Source organism: Pithys albifrons, chromosome 1, assembly GCF_047495875.1.
Source record: "Pithys albifrons albifrons isolate INPA30051 chromosome 1, PitAlb_v1, whole genome shotgun sequence".
Taxonomy (NCBI): Eukaryota; Metazoa; Chordata; class Aves; order Passeriformes; family Thamnophilidae; genus Pithys; species Pithys albifrons.
In genome coordinates this window covers 24,484,085-24,501,366 of record NC_092458.1, presented here as the reverse complement: position 1 = coordinate 24,501,366, position 17,282 = coordinate 24,484,085, and the positions used below count along the sequence as shown (strand labels likewise).

The window sequence follows — 17,282 nt, the reverse complement described above, 5'->3', positions numbered from 1 at the left end:
TTTTTTAATTTGATGAGGTGGTGTTTATTGTCTCATTCCCTAAATCACTGTTGGTCTGGATTATTGCAGTGCTTGTGGCTCCAGGTTTTGAAGTCCAGCTTTTTTTCTTTTGTATTAATATTCTTAGCAACACCATGTCAGACTTATATCTAGTTTCCATTCTCAGTGCTGGTGATGTGCATTTATCAAGCTACACTTGTGTATGTTATATTTCTATCAGACAAAATTGTGATTTGGATGCAATTTTCAGCATTTTCAGTAGACGATACAAGCATTTTGTCCTGTATGATGAGTTTCATTAGCCTTAAATTGCTCAAAACTGAGAAATAAATCCTTAATTGACTGCCTCTCTTCTTTGCAGTGTACTCTTTCTCTTGGTAATTGGAACAGCCTATCTAGAAGCTCAAGGAATTTGGGAGCCATTTAGAAGACGCTTGTCCTTTGAGGCTTCAAACCCTCCCTTTGATATGGGAAGGCCACTTGATCTCAGGAGAATAGTTGGACTTTCATCTGACGGAAAGTAAGTAAATGTTTGGGGTTCTCGTGGTATTTTTCCCATTTACTTCCTCTTTAATTATCAGGTCAATAAAAAAGTAGTACTGTTCTTTAGAACAGGTGAATGAATAAAGATTCTCCCAGTTACTTATAAGAAGATAGCTTGGATTAAAAGATGAATTTTGTGATTTTGAGGAATATCCTTCTTTTGGAAAAAAAAGGAAAGAAAAAATCCCACTAGAAACCAAACCCTGCCAAGTTTCCTGTTAATGTTCTCAAAAATAAAAGGTATAGACTGCAGAAAAATTGCAGACCAAAAGTTCCTACCTTTGGTTTCTTATGTTAACTAAAGATCATCTCCTTTCAGTGTTCCCTCCAACATATATATTGACTGTCATTTTAATGTGATTCTGTTCCTGTGTAGACCAAGCAAGTGAACAGGAAATGGTGAAGGCTACTGACTTGTCAGACAAGTTTTAGGCATTTTTGGTGGTTTGATGTTCAAGGCTTCTTTCGGAAGTGATTCTTTTTTCATGATGAAGAATGGAAACATTGTAAAGTATATTTAAACATGTGTTATTTTTTCAGCTTGAATACACTTGGATTGGATTCTAACCACAGTTCATCCAGAGGGATCTATGGATCAGGCAGTTCATCTTCACGATCCGGTGCAGGGAATCATAAACAATGCAATACAACAGCACACCTTCACAGCAATAGAAATGCACCTGATGTTGAAAACATCAAATCCAAAACCAGTTCAAACATACCTAACAGGACTTCAGCACAAGCAGCTTCCATGCAGTCAGTGAACAGAACGGGCCCCTTTCCCTTGGATTCAGGTGCCACAGCTCAGACTCATGCTGCAGGCAAAAGAGCCAAGGGGACGAGGCAGAACCAGCAGCCAGTGCAGCAGCAGGCACCAGCTTTGGCAGAGCAGCCCCTCCAGCAAAACCCAGCATCCGGGCCCCAGCAGCAAGAGCAACAGACTGAAAGTGCTTTGCCACAGCTCCCTCTTCCCAGCCCACCTCATGGCGAATGTGCCAGCAGCAGGAGACACAGCTCGGAAGACTCTGATCTCACTGGGCTCATAGAAACTATGGAAAAAGACTTTGACCACCCAGAATCCCCTTCCCCTGATGTGTTTACTGAGCAGCCCCCATCTCCACTAGCAAAAAACAAAGGTAAGCCACAGGACAAGATTTAATCCACTGAAAAGGTCATGTTTTTGCCATGTGGAAAGCAATAGCTTCTGTGGTTCCCTGTCCTTCAGTTTTATGCCTGTCTTGAACACTTGTGTTACTTTATGGCAGTGAAGTTTGTGCTGTGCTAGCTTGTCATTCTTCCTGCAAAATTACTGGAATGTTCTGATGAAACAGTGTGTAAATATCTAAACATCTGCTCTTTTGGGGAAGAATTATTCTTTTGGTTGCTACTCCTTTGCCTTTGAGTTAGCATCCATCCCTCCCACCTCCATCATTTGTCCATGGGGCTCAGGGTTGAGGAATGGAAAAGGAAACTGTCCTAGTGCATTGTAAAAAGTGAGGTAGGGAGAAAGGGAGGAGGGGAAGAGAGAGATGGGTAAGCCCCTGTGGTATTGTTTGGGAATAGAATTCTTCATGCTCAGACTGGTAGAAAATTCTTGATGTCAGGTGGTCAGCACATTAACATATGGCACCTGTGTCTATACATTACATTCCTTTTCACAGGAGGTTAGGGTTGACTTGGAGTTGTTTATCCATCTTTTCAATTGCCTAGAGCTTAACATAATGTATTGAATAATGTACATTAGATGTGTTTAGACTTTTTAAGTTATATGTCAGTTACTTCTTACGAACACTTGTTAGAGTAGAACTTCTAATCATGATTTTTGTGTTAGCGATTTCAGCTGTGTCCCAGAGTTATGTGATTATTTAATCTTGATATGTTTATTTCTAAACATTTTTTCACTTTTGCTACCAACACTTGTACAGAAATGGTACTGATACTGTGTTGCTTATTAGAGATAGAGTCGTGGGAAGGTGTATAAACACTACAGCACCTGTGTGATCATGCTCCGCCAAAGAGGAAAGCCTCACTCTGTTAAGGGGTAATAAGTAGAAAGTTTTTAATTAGTTCAGAGTGGATGTTATGATGCGTTTGCTCTTTCAAAGTGGAGACTCTGAAGTGATGAGAGGCTTTGGGATCCTACTGAAATATAATACTTTTGCTGTTTTGTTTTTGAATTCAACAAAGGGATGTGGTTGGGGGAACTAAGAGAATTGTAACCAGTTTGTCAGGTACTCATTCCATAAAGGCTAAATGGGATTCCAGAAAGTCCTGTTATTTTCATGGGCAGTGTCCGTGTTGGCAAACAGAGCAGTGCTGGAGCTCTGGAAAGCAAAGTGTCTGGTAGTGAGAATGCAGTGTCCTCATGGGGCACATGGGAGCGGATGGGAAGTGACTGATCCAGTGCGTGCACTGAATGCCTTAAAAAGCTAGGAGTGCTTCTGGAGCACATCTTCCATTTCTAGTTCACCCTAAGAAGGAACCAGCTCTTGTACTGGAGTGCTGTTTTATGGTGCAGCTGCATGCACTATGTGGGGACCACTGAGTTTGGTTTCAAAAGCATATTCCTGATCCAAGTAATGTCGTGGACCCATTTCCATTTGGCCTCTTCAAAAATGTAAAACCATAGAGGAAGTTCTGTCTGGATCTGCACTGGTATTTGTCTTTAGATAAGTAGTTAGAAGTAGTCACAAAAATTTGCAGGAGCAGCAGCTTCTGGACTAAAACTGTCTATTGTAAGATCCTGTGCAGGATTCCTGTTTTTATAGTCTTCTGTTTCAGCTTCCTAATACTTGGGTCTCAGTTGACTGCTGCAGAGGCTGCATAAGATTTTTGTTAAAAAGCTGCTTTACATTATATTTTAATGTCATTATAACATTTTATATAGATTTTTCTAATGATGAACACTAAACTATTTAGCAATCCTGTACACAGATTACACTTGAAGCAAATCTTGGAACAAGGCTGCCTGAGGCACATGCAGAATGCCCCCAGTATACTGGAAGCAGACCTTTAGAAAATTTCCTTAGGAAGATCTACTTGTATTTACACATCTCTTTGCATTCATGCTAAAAAATATTTTTAATATTTTTGTTGTTCTTGCTACCAAAACCATTGATATTTATGTCTTAAAAACTGAAGTTTAAAGGCACCGCCTTTTGATATATATTTGATTTGGTGTTTGACAAAATACTGAAGGCAAATTTCTGTTTTGATACAAACTTTACCATTTTGCCAAATGAGATATATCAGCTGTCATGGTGCTTCCAGTCTCAGTTCCAGCTTGTGCTGGTACAAAACCAAGAAGAGGCCGAATCCAGTTATTGGGTACCTGAGTCTTGAGGGAACTGTTAAGTCTGTCCAGGAGGACATGCAGGCACTGTGTGGCTCATAAACGAGAATGCTGTTCTGAAGGGCAGTATCTAAGAAAGATCCTATGAGTAAAGGCATATATTACATCTCATAAAAGATGTAAGAATGTTGTGGAAGCTCATGTCCTGGAAGAGAACAGCAACAGGTAGCTGATAAAGCTGATAAAGACTCCACACACACAGATTCACAGTTGCTCTATCGATGCACTTCTTTTGATGACTTTTATTCCTTGGGAGCCTAATCCTGGCTGTCTTGCAAGCCAGGACCTTTGGCTTGTTTTCAAAGGTTCTTAAACCACTGCATTTTGACCTTCTACTGTGCTCAGTTCAGCTGAAATTGCTGGAAAATGTAATCAATTATTCAAGTAGCATCATCTATTTGTGTGTGTATTGGTTCAAGAAAATTGATCAAACATCACTTGCAGTATTTAATGCATTATTTTCCCTACTTTGAGATACAATAACATTTTGATGTGTCAAGCCAAACTTTTTTAGTCAACTTTAGTCGTATCTCTTAGAATAGTTCACTCTGAAAGAATAAACTATGTCAGGAGGAGACAGCGTATTTGGGTGTGAGATTTTCAGGTTTTGGGTGTTGTTTTTTTTTACCTCTTTGCTAGACAAATACCATTAGTGATTTTTCTTATTCACAGTACTCTTATTTCAAGTTATTTTGTGGGCTTTTTTAAAATGGCAAGTGTGCTGATAATTTCCATTCTTTATTTGTTTGGATGATAAGTTGTATCAACTTCTGAAGTTTATGTTTAATCTCACATGATTAAACTGTCAAATTGGATTCTGTGGTGTTTAAAAGGACTGCCAGAAGCAGAGCAGAGAAGAATTACAGGTATCCAGGTGCCTACATCACAGAGAGGCTATGGGGGTACAGCTCAGGAGATAAATGAGATGGTGGAGATCAGGGTTCTTCAGGTCTGATGCTTTTGCTCACATTCGATGTACTGTATGTATGGCCAGACTTCGCGAACACAGATTTGGGCAGGGCTTTCCCCACGTGGGTGTGCCCTTCCAGCCTGCACAGTGGATTTTTTAGGTGAGGCACAGCGTGCACAGAACTGGCCCCACCGTTTAAGTCCTCAGGTCCATTTGCCATGACCGAGCGAGCTTGGACAGTGCCAGTGAAGTCCTCGGGACTGTCACAGCACCCGGTACTAACCGGGGCTGACCCTGCTGAGCATCCGAGATGTGACGGGATGGGATGGCAGGGAGGCATTGAACTGCCAGGGGACGGTCCCACTGAGACTCGAACTCAGGTCCTTGGAATTCAGAGTCCAGAGTGCTCTCCTGTACACCACGGGACCACCCACACATTTGATGTGAAGGGGCAGTTAAATGGTTGCTGTGACCTAATAGGCAGCAAACTTCAGAGCCTTAATCACATGGGTTAGCCTCTGAAATGAAGGGAACTAGCCCGTCCCTGAGTACTGCTGCTGAGAATCTGAAGCATCCTTATTGTCCTAGGAAAAGGGAAAACAATTCAGCGCAAGGCTAAGCCACAGAAGAAGCGGGAAGAAAAGGACAGAAGAGGGAAAGGAAAGCAACAAGAGGATGAACTGAAGGATTCCTTGGCAGATGATGACAGTTCTTCAACCACAACAGAAACCTCCAACCCAGATACAGAACCACTTCTCAAAGAGGTACAGCTCTGCTCAGGAAAGGAGGCCCTTGTGTAGCTGGTGTGTCACGCGCAGGAACACAGTCTCTCTCCCCCATGCCACCCTCAGCTTTCATATAATACCTAACAAAGGAAGAAGATTTATTAAAAAACATCTTTCCCAATCCTTGCCTTCACTTACTCTCTGTCAAATTTGCCTCTCTATGAGTGCTAACATGCCTGAATCATGTAGTCACAGGACTGGAAATGCCTGGGTGAATGTGGCTTGAATAAGCCACCAGCTGCCAGCAGCATTGTGGCAATTGTTTCTCTGCACACTCCTCACCTATTCTGTTTACAGAATAAAATGGACACTAATTTTATTTGATAATTAAGGTGAATCTATGCCTTTTGTCAGTTACAAAGGGTCAGATCAACGGTGGTAACTTGTCAGCAAGTAGGTAGACTGGTTACCTTATACAAACCCCTACTTTTATTTAATTTATTTGGCTCATATGCCTCTAAGTACTAAACTAATTCTATAGTTTGTTTAGTGGGACTAAACAAAGCTGAGGTAATTGCAAAAAGAAGAAAACCAAGCTTAAATTTTGACATCTCTTAAATTTGAACTTTGGAAAAGACAGGGATTGCAGCTGGATTTCAAAAAAGAAATCCACATGATACATTTTAAAGGTTATGATTTAGTAAATTGTCACTTGAAAATTACTATTGATGTTTTTTTAGGATGGCTATTTAAGAGTATCTTTGTATTTAGAAAGTCCTAGAAGTGGGGTTAAAGAAAATAATAAATTGAATGGTAAAGTTGCTCATATTCTTTGCTTTGTTGAGGAGTCTGTTTTAGGTGGCCTGGACTGTGTTTCAGCAGATGCAGTAAATGTCTCGGTGCAGAACCAGTGTGTTATTAAGTAGATTCAGAGGCCGTGGCTGCATTTGCAAACTTCAGATCTGCTTGAAGCGCATTTATTTCCTATTTTGATTTCTACTTTTCCAAATAGTAAAAAATAGATACCACATTTTATAGGTAAACTCACTAAGTAACAAAAAGAGAACTTCAGTGCTGCAAAAATGCTCCTGTTTTCCAATAGCATTCTTTCCTCAGCCTTACTGTGTGTGTTGTGGTGCAAGAGGGACTTCGCATTCCATGAATATTAATGTTATTATGTTTTTATAGGAACCTGAAAAACAAAAGGGAAAAATTACAGCAGAAAAGCCTGAAAATGAAATAGTCCCAGTAAAACAGAAAACTAAAAAAGTGCTTACAAGTATCAAGAAAGAAATCCCTGTAGATGTGAAAACCAGGTAAGCATAATGAAGCTTTTTGAGAGTAAGTGTCATGCTTGAAGGGAAGATGGATTGGTAAAAATCTCTGTATTTGACTGTTGTGGCTGCCAGTTTGCAAATGCCAACAGCAGTTACCTTTAAGCAGCTTCCTCTTCCTTCTTGGTATCATGGAATATCTGAAGCTTATAAATAATAAATTACTTAATGGCAATATAGTACATAACTGAGAGCTCAATCCAGCCATGAAAATCAGATGACGCAATGTTAAGCTTTTTATAACAGGCATCACATACACTAAGGGGAGTGAATGTTTCTAGTGGCAGCACAGTGAGGCAGTGCCAGGGTGAATGCCTTCAGTTGCCCTTGGTGAAACTGCAGCCACGCAGTTTCCTTTTTCATATCACAGAGTAAGGCCAGAGTCTTGGATAAGTTATGAAAGGAGGCTGCTGCCACTGCCAGTCCCTTTCCTTACTGGCGTAGCTGATTGCAGAGGGTAGAAATGGGAAAAAGGAAGAATCTTAGTATTACTGTAGCTCATTCATTCCAAAATAGTGTTCTGAAACCAGACTGGTATCCAAGTACCACAAAAGTAAACTGTGCTAAACTGGGGTGTGGTTTATCATCTGTATTTTCTCTCTTGCTGTGGTTAATAGTACAGTGAGTTTAGTAGTTAAAAGAAATTAACCTTTTTCAAAATATTTTTCAAAACTTTGCTTGACAAAGACTCCTTCTGATCTTATTTATTCTTACCATTATGTACTTTCCTTTATCATATAAGTCACAAGTTCATGACATGTGACAGTTTTCAAAGGCCACAATGAGAGCTAGTTTGGTATTCTTCTGCAACAAATGGGTAAAATAGTTCCTCCCTAGAAAGTCTGAGAGACAGAATGAAATACCTGGAGAAAAAGAACAATATACAGCCAAATGAATTTGGTGGTGCATTTCAATAGTTTTATATAATTGACTAAAACACAGTTCTGTACACTCAGGGCAATAGTATATTAGGAGCCTGTGATCTAACAGGGGTGTTTGGGGACAGAGTAGAAAAAGGGCAGTTGGCATCTCTTGTTGCCTCTGTATAATCAAACAGGTTTTGTAATCCCAGAGCTCCAGGGTGAAAGCTGCTCCTGGGAGGTGAGTGAGCCCTAACGTGTGTGGAGCAGTGTGGCTTGAAAATGAGCCAGGGCCACAAAGGGTGGAGTTGCTTATGGGAGAAATACAAAACTCTGTTTATTCATAAGAATGCCACAGGAGACCAGTATTTTGTGAGACAGTATGTATGGCCCATATATATATATAGATATATAGATACAGATATCTATATATCTATATATCCTAAAGTCCTTTTCAGCACCTCAGAGGTTTAAAATAAATGAATTTATGTTTTTCTTTAGTCCCTTGGAATTGTCTTACACTGGCCCACTGGAAAACAAGCAGCGCAAACCCTTTCCATCCAAGATCTCTTCACAGCACCTTTTGACAAGTGGGTCTAAAGCAAGAAACCTCCCCAAAACAAGAGGTAGTGTGAGGCTCTTTTTTATAAATACCTTAAGATTTTGTTGTTTGTAACCCCTCTTTAGTGCTTAATTCCAAGTCCAGTGTGCAAAGTAAGCTGTTCAGTTTATTATCCTCATACTTGATTTTGTTTTAATAGGTCCAAGCAGTAAATTAATGGAGAGCAGGCCATCAGTATTAGCCAAATTTCTCCCCAGTGGTTCTGGGCAGGAGCTAGGAAACACCAGCAGCTCTGAAGGGGAAAAGGATTCTCCACCACCAGAGTGGGACTCTGTGCCTCTTCACAAAGCCGGCAGCTGTAAGTAACCTCTAGATCATGGCAGAATGAGTCTTGTACAATTAATATCTGTAGGTGGGTTTCATCTGTTTATAGGTCTTCCTGTCTCTTCACTGCATAGCTGTGCTCTGTTCCTCTGCTGTAGACATCTTTTTGATAGCATTTGGTATGATTTGGGAGGTTTCAAAACAGCGTGGGCAGAACATGGGCCACTCTGCAGTTCTTCAGGGATGAACAGAATTTAGAAGCTGCTGGGGGAATTCAGGAAATGAAAATTACTGCTCAAAAATATGTATTTTCTACAGCAGATGGGGTTTTGGTTGGTTAAGTCTGCCGCAGGCAAAGTTAAAACTGATTAGATGATTTGCCCTTGAGAGGGAACACTGCGAAGACTTTAATGCAGTGGTTAGTGGGGACATTCTTACAAGCATTTTGGTTGCATTTTAAGTTCCCTTGTGTGGGAACTGAATCACCTTCCTCTTGGTTGCTTGTGAACTTAAGTCATCCCTCTCTACAGCGCTCATTTGGAAGATTCCTTTTTCTGTAGAAATCTGTTTGTCTTGGTGATTTTGTTGCAATACAGTCTCTCAGAAAATAGACAGTAAACCTGAAAAAACAGAGGTGAACATAGAGAAGGAACTGCTGCTTCTGTCACTGGTAGCAAGCAGCCTTTGTCCGAATTCCTCCATTTGAACAGAAAGGATAGTAGAAGTTCAAGAAACTTTTGTTGTAATGTATATACTACAGGAAGATGATTTGTGTTTCTCTTTATAGCTACAGACAACCTCTATAAGCTCTCTCTACAAACCCTGAATGCAGATGCTTTCCTGAAGCAGCGACAGCCCTCACCAACACCTGCCTCTCCATCTCCTCCTCCTCCCACATCATTTGCTTTTGGGCCACGAGGAGGCACTTACAGCAGCATTGTGAACAGCAGCTGCAGCAAGTGAGTCCTGAGAGTACCTCCTGCTGATTTCCCAGACACTGAGCAGTTGTGCAGCCTGTGTGCTTCACAGCATTCAGCTCCCTCTTCTCAGACCTGTTCCCTCTTCCTAAGGAAAATGCATTTTGCAGATACACCACTGTGCCATGCTATTTGTATTTCTCAGGGTTTCTTACAACTTGGTAGATTGGAAAAAAGGTGCAATTACATGAATGGCTGGCTGTTATGAATGTTTTCATGAATGCTAGCTTAAATTGCTGAGGTTTTTATCAAACTGCTGAAGTCTGGAACTTTACTCTTTTCTTTTTTTTTCCTCCTTTTAGTGAAATGAAAAGCAAGCAGCCTAATGGTACCAAACATAAGCTGTCAAAGGCAGCTTCTCTTCCAGGCAGGAATGGTAACCCCACTTTTGCTGCTGTAGCCGCAGGTTATGACAAGAGCCCAGGTACTAGAACCAGTTTGGAGTTGTACATATTTCTTAATGTTTCCTGAATATTCTGTTACTTTGCTGGGGTTTGTTTACTCATTTTATACGTACCTATCCTTGCAGGTGGCAGTGGTTTGCCAAAGGCTTCTCCGAGTAAGATGGATGTTTCCAGCAATATCAGCATTTCTCACACAGTTGTTGACAGTGACGGCTCTGACAGGTAATTTTTATATTCTACAGCAAATACCTGGGCACATAGAAAAGGAGATTGTGAGCTGTTAATGGTGTTTTGAAGGGAGTGACAGAATTCATTCTGGTTACTTTTTGCCGCCTCTATTTTAGTCTGGGCACAGCATCTCTCACCTTGCAAAAAAGTTTAGAAGTTGGAAATGACTCAAAAGTAGAAAGAAGGATGTTCTGGGTCTGATGGGAACTTCCCCCTACTCATTCCAAGTAACTCAACAATCTTGTGTTCTCAGGCATTCAAACAATGAGGAATCAGCTTGGCTCTCTGTACTGAGGAGTGTGTACCAAGGTCTCATGAAATAGTTCACAGGCAGAATATCTTGCTGTACAGCAATATCTTTCACTCCCAGCTTTGACACCAAGATCAGAACTATGAGTGGGCTTTGTGTTCTGAGTAGGAGCAGAATCCAACTGCATGCACTCAGTCATGTTGCCCAAGGCACATGTCTTTTCTGACATACTTTGGCAGTGAATCCTGGTCTTGCTTGTATCCTGGTCTTGCTTGTAAAAAGCAATGCCTGGTAACCTTTCTGGAATAGGGAAGAGACTTGAATTCAGGCTTCACTATGCAAAGGAATTGCTTTTCTGAGTGGAGTTGGATGGGGGAAGAGAGGGTGGTTGTGAATGTTTTTCACTGGTTCCAGGTAACTCCTCTGTTAGTTTCAAGAAGCTTGTCCACAAACCAGAGTGTGGCCACTTGTATCCCTTCTGAGTAGCTCTAAATTTTGTCTTCTTGTCAAAAAAACTATGCTATGTCTTGAACTCTATGAGTTTGCTGAAAAACTCATCAGAAGAGCTACTCTCAGGTTTGTGTTTATGCTCAGTCTGCAGATTAAAGAGCACTGTGTCTGTATTTACTGTGTTGCACCAAGATGGGTGTCTACACAGGAAAATGGTATTCCACTGAGATCTTCTGTGAAACAAAAATAAGCTGATTTCCTAACTCTTGATCGCCATTAAAGACATGTATAGTTAAGTATATACACACATTTGTACATATACATTTGTATATAGATCAATAAGTCAATATTGTCAATAGTACTGTGTTAATAACTTGTGCATTGCTTTCCTGTTGTTCCATAATATGTAGTTCCGGTTTGTGGAGTCCTATCAGCAATCCCAGCAGTCCTGATTTCACACCTCTGAACTCATTCTCTGCATTCGGACATTCTTTTAACTTAACTGGAGGTGAGTTTTTCTTTTCAAATATTTTGCCACATTCAGATACAGGTAAGGAAATGGTGTGTTTCCGTTGCACTAGTCTAAGTACAGACAGCATCCCCATTGCCAGCCCTAAAAGGGAGGAAGACTGTATAGGAAAGTGTGTTAAGAATTTGGTGGTATATTCTGTGTTTCGGTCCAGAGAAAGTGGAAACTCTTAAAAGTGTTTGATGGGCTGGAAATGTTGATTTTGGAGTTTCTCTCTTTCAGTAAAATTCACTGATATTTATTTTTTCTTAGTCTTTTTGCCCTCCCTTCATCCCTCCCCAGAAGCTTTACTGTAGGTCTCACAAGAATGCCATTAGACCTGTACTTTCCTCAGCATAAACACCTGCCTAGAACATTGCTCTGTAAGCGAAGCAATGGCCCAGCTGACCTGCTGCTCTCCTCTTGTGCTTTCCTCCAGTATTTGTGTAGCTGCACAATGAACTGATGCATACTAAACCCAGCAATTAATTCCCATTTAAATATTCAGGTAAACCTTCAGTAAATAACATTGAGATGGGCAGGCAGGCTATATTGCAGGGCATGGATGCTCTGTATACTTGGGAAGATTTGGGGGTGCGTGTATTTTAAAGCATCTGCAAAAGATGATAAGCAAAACAAACTTTGGATATGGCATCTGCAAAATGGGTAGTGTTGACTGAAAAATGCTCTCTACTGAAAAACGTCTGCTGAAAAATGCAAACAGTGGCAGCTGCTGCTGTGAAGTTCTTTCATCTTCATCAGCAGGACTTGGCAGCAGCAGCTGAGGGACACCAGTGAGATCCCAGGGATAATTCCACGTGCAGGGAGCAGGCGAGCCATGCCTGCTGGTGCTGCTCTCTCCTCCTCATAGCAGAGATGGGGTCGCGGCTGGGGCATTGCCAGTGCTGCCTCCTGCCAGGAGTCACCTGGGAAATGAATGCTGTGACTACAGGAGGCTCCCTCAGCCCAGTCACCTGCTCCACATGCACTTAACTGGTTACCAGGAACTGCCAGGACTCTCAGTATTGCTGTGCTTCCACAAGCCCTATAGGCATGTACTGAATTATGCACAGCAAGTGTTTAAGTCCTTCCCTACTATAACCATGACTAACTTCGTAGCCACTGTCAGGTGTCAGCTACATGAGATATCTTTGTTTACTGTGTGACCTCTTCTAATCTCATTGCAGCAGAACCTGTCAGAAAAACGTGGGGAATAACTGTGAAGAATGTTATTCTTGGAGAAGGAGTAAGAGTAATGTACTCAATTTTATTTCATTTTATTTTTAGAGGTTTTTAGCAAACTTGGTCTAGCTCGATCTGCTTATGGGCAGGATGTTCAGAGAAACTGGAGTGAATTCAATAATGTTCCATCATCTATCTGGGACCCTTCAGCTACAGATTCTGTACCCTCCTGGCCAACAAGCTCAAGTTCCCCAACTCATACAACTGCAGTAAGTATTCAGTCCAGATACAGTGTTTTATTACTGTTTCCAACCTCTTCTGTGCCATCTAATTTAATTCAGAGGACTTGGGGGTGAAAAAAATGAACTGAAGAAAAAAGGAAAAGGGAATTTGCACATGCTCATTTTTGTGTAGTTGATATGGCTATTGGACAAAGTTATTAGTCTGCTTGCTTGCAGATGAGGAATCCATGTACACTGAATATTTACAGTCACATAAAACTTATTTCTTATGAGAGCATCTTGCAGCACTTCAAAAAGTATGTTCCTCTTCAGAAAAGAGGTGTTCTACACCTGTGCTGTGGCTGGACACTGCCTCTGTCACTTACAGTTTGATGGACAGTTATGAAATAGCCAATATGATAATTTTCAGGTTTCAGTTCTCCTTTCTGAATCCAGCATTGCACCTGCTTGTAAATTAACAAAAGGTCCCAAAAACTTACCTAAAAGACCTTAAATATATTCTTTTCAGCTTAGACAAAACACTAAAGGACTGACCATAAAGTGAAGCCTTTAAACTGACTACTAATTTTGATAGAAATCTTGAGTATAGAAAAAGAAGAAATAAAACCAGGTTTTTACAGGTTGTAGCACTGCACTGTCATCTTTGTGCCATCCTTGTGCCAGACTAAATCTTAGACCACAACAGCTGCCTTCACTGCTGGCTGAAATCCTTCATGTTGACTTCTGAAAATGTTTCTGTAGTGAGTAACAGGCAATGTTTACTTCACCTGGGAGCAGTTCAGATGGAGTGGGGGGCAGGGGAAGCTGAAGAAGGTCACACAGCTTCTTATAGACACAGACTCACTGATCCTGCCCTTGTCATGTGGTTACAACCAGTGCTGGAACCTCCCTAAAACTATGTAAGGAGAGATTTCTGCTTTTCAGTCACATGGAGAGCAGGTTTCATTAGCATTTGATGGCTGCTTCTGAAAAATATTTGGAATTGTGCTTCCAGAAGCATTGAAATAGAAGCCTAGAAAATGGTATAGAAAAATTATCAGTTACTTCCTTTAAATACTTTGATTTAGGGAGATGTTTTAAGAGCTTATTCAAGGAGAAGATCACTTAATAAGTAAGAAGCATCAAACTGATTGAAATGTTCAAAACCTTTCTAATGACAGTGGGTTTTTTTAAAGTGCTTATGGCAAGCCAGAACAGGAAAGCTTGGCTTTTCCTGTTACTTGAGCCCCCTTGCTCTTAAGTGCTAGGTAAGAGGTCAGGGCCCTGCCCTTTCCTCCATTCTGGCACAAGAGCCAAAGTCATTGTTGCAGACAGTACTTAGACAGGGGCTCCTGTGTTACCCTCTTTTCCAGAAATGTTTGTGGGGGGTTGATTTTGATTGTTTTCTGTCCTTATTCCTTGTGCTTTACCCTTTTATGGACAACTCTGCTTCTGTACTAAATAGCATTTGACTTCTGGGTCTCAACTCCTCTCAGCCTTGGCTGCATTGCTGGTACTTCTCCCCAAGTTTCTTTCTAACCACATTCTCCCCCACTCCCTTTTCCTCCATTTTCCTGTGTGTAGTTCTGTCTGTCAGCCACTTTGTACCTCCCTCTACCAGCTTTCAAAGGTCGTAGCAGGTACTCTTCTCTGCTGCTCCTTTCCTGGTTGCTTCTGATCTATGAGAAAGTGCCTTCCTATCAGGCTTTCCCAAAGACTTTTGGGACACACAGGAATAGTTCCTGGCTCTTTCCCATAGCAAGAAATAGGGTGGACTTGTAGTTGTGTTAGGGTTGGTGCCTGTGCAGCAAAGTGTTTCCTGCTGTAGGCTTAGTGGTCTAATATACTGTCACCCTGGTTTGGCTCAGTTTCTCAGGGATATTGGAGAGTCCTAATGATGCCTGGTTAACTCCCAGGTAATGCTCACAACAGCTGTCCAGCCCCCTCAGTAGCACATTCTGTGAGGAGCCTTTGATAATGTGTTAGTGTCCTACAACTTGGTTGTCATAATGCCAGGGTCATGGGTTCAATCCCCTGTGTGGGCCATTGACTTGAGTTGAACTCGATGATCTTTGTGGGTCCCTTCCAACTCAGAATAGTCTGTGATTCTGTGAAATACCAATATCAGGTATGATGAGACTGAGCCTATCTTCGTTCCAGGGGAGAGAGCAAAAACCTGAAATGAAGACATTTTCAGTCTACCTTGTTTTCTTTCCTAAAGAGATTTTTATTTAAATCTCCAATAACCTGATACTGGTTAACCTTTAGTTTGTGTTATCCAAGGGCAGAGATCTTGGGAAAGGTTCTCTATCTCCACCCAGTAAATTCAAACCAAAGGATCTTTGTACCTTACAGCACTTACTTGACAAGTCCACTGCCTTTGGGATGTATCAGGTTTACTGTATATTTGCAAATTGAATTTACAGCATATGTACATTAACTCTGTTGACACTGAGGTATGTAGTGTGCTAAGCCAACATGTAGCAGGTTTTGTGCTAATATTAGCATGAAAGTTATGCTAACCTTTCCCATGTCCATCTTTGGCTGCTTCTGGGTGTCACTTTCCCCTACACCACGAGTCCGGTTCCTCTGCTTGTTGCTTGCTACTGTTTGGCCTTTAGTAAAGCAGTTGACAGAACCTGGGCCTTGCTCATCCCCGTATGTGTTCTCTGGGCTTGCTGTGCCTGTCCTGTGCATCCCCAAAGCATTTGTGATGTACTGCAGCTCACCTGCATCTGCACCATGACCCTTTGTCAGAGACTTCCAAGTGCCTTGAGCCAAGACAGACTTACTGGAACTCAGTGATAAATGGCCAGTTCTCCTGTCCCCTCTCCTCTCATGTGAAGTTTTGGATGGGAGGAAAAAGTATATACTGGGAATATGGGGGAGGTACAGTGGGGCTGAATTCAGGTAAGTTCATCCAAAGCAGATGTGTCTGAACCAAGGGACATAAGTTTGCAAACGGAAGAAAAAAAAGAAAAGGACTTTGCTGTTACCTTCCATCACAGCTTGAATTTTGTTGTTTTTTTGAGACTTGAACCATGTTTATCTACGTCCTTCTAACTAGTTTGTTGAAGTTTGAGTGTTCTGATCCTTGTGTGTTACAGCTTAGGTCCTTGTAGTGCTTACATTAGCAAAGGTATGGGGATGTAAAGGCTCAGATGAGAACAGCCTACCATGTGTCTGCACCCTGGAGCCCTTGAGCTCCCAGAGATGTTCAGTTGTGTAGTAGTGTGGTTCTCTGGGGGAGCTCTCCCAAAGGAAGTTCAGGAGGGACTCCATGTTGCAGGGAAGAAAGAAGGGGTTCCAGAGCAGGCTTACTGCTGCTGCTGCTCAGATACTTTTCTTTTAGGGGGGCTGTGAACTGATTGAAAATAGAGGCTGCCAAACTGCTACTTACCTGTCTCTGTCTTTACTGCAGTCCATCCTTGGCAACCCCAGTGGCCTGTGGTCCACCACTCCGTTCAGCAGTTCCATTTGGTCAAGTAACCTCAACAGTGGCCTTCCCTTCACCACTCCAACAAATGCATTGTCAGGCATTGATCTCATGGGTAGTGAAAACTCCTCTGCTGCTCCTCCACCACCTGCTGCTGCCACCGTTGCCAGTCCTGCTGAAGACATGGGACAGACCTACAATCCTTGGAGAATTTGGAGCCCAACAATTGCAAGAAGAAGTTCAGATCCTTGGTCTAATTCACACTACCCTCATGAAAACTAAAGTTAAGCAAAAGGAAAGAACTCCTATCCAGGTCATGATACAATTCTGAATGCAAATTTTTGAGACATCATTTTCAGGCTGGTCGTTGCTTCCCCCCACCCCACTCCCCTGTCAGTCATGCTTTCATCACTTGCTCCTTCTAAAGTCTGTCCTGCAATATGGTAGTGTGAGATTGCAGATAAGCTTGAAAAAGTCTGGGTGTGGTCACAAATCCCAACTACTGCTGAAGCCCTGTAAATATGAACAGTTTCACTGGTTTCATATTTTACCATCTGCCATCTTTATTTAGGAAACAATTTGAACTATAAACTGGTCCTGGCATGCAATACTTTTATGAAAAGTACGAGTTTGGGTTTTTAAATTTTTTCCAGTGTTATTCTCCAAGTTCTAATTTAAAATCAAAAGGCACTTTGTGCTCAAATGCAGAGTATTTTTTTAAAATAAGGCTGTCTTTGTTAACACAGGTTGTAAGAATGTAAAAACGGAAAGAAAATCAACAAAAAATACCAACAAAACAACACAAAACCTTAAGAGCAAAGTGGCTGAATGTAAGAGCATTCTGTTGAGACTGTAACACACTTTGTGCTGTTTGTACATTTGTAAACCTGAATGCATTTTTAAGTTGAACTGAAATGCACACAGCCAAGACTTGTGGACGAAACAAGATACCTTGTGCATTTCTTACAGATACAACTTTGGGTTGTACTTTAAAATAAATACTGCTTTTTTCAAGA

General features: G+C 41.4%; 1 protein-coding gene across 1 annotated transcript in view; it reads left to right on the top strand.

Moving 5' to 3' along the window:
• The window catches only part of TMEM131 (transmembrane protein 131), a 95,973-nt gene extending 78,691 nt beyond the window's left edge, over nucleotides 1–17,282 (top strand). The window contains exons 30-41 of the mRNA XM_071547599.1: nucleotides 362–520; nucleotides 1,084–1,679; nucleotides 5,394–5,569; nucleotides 6,719–6,846; nucleotides 8,226–8,350; nucleotides 8,486–8,644; nucleotides 9,398–9,569; nucleotides 9,890–10,011; nucleotides 10,117–10,213; nucleotides 11,330–11,427; nucleotides 12,715–12,878; nucleotides 16,252–17,282. Of these exons, the coding sequence (XP_071403700.1) occupies nucleotides 362–520; nucleotides 1,084–1,679; nucleotides 5,394–5,569; nucleotides 6,719–6,846; nucleotides 8,226–8,350; nucleotides 8,486–8,644; nucleotides 9,398–9,569; nucleotides 9,890–10,011; nucleotides 10,117–10,213; nucleotides 11,330–11,427; nucleotides 12,715–12,878; nucleotides 16,252–16,548 (2,293 nt within the window). The 3' untranslated portion in view covers nucleotides 16,549–17,282. The remainder of the gene's footprint in view (nucleotides 1–361; nucleotides 521–1,083; nucleotides 1,680–5,393; nucleotides 5,570–6,718; nucleotides 6,847–8,225; nucleotides 8,351–8,485; nucleotides 8,645–9,397; nucleotides 9,570–9,889; nucleotides 10,012–10,116; nucleotides 10,214–11,329; nucleotides 11,428–12,714; nucleotides 12,879–16,251) is intronic.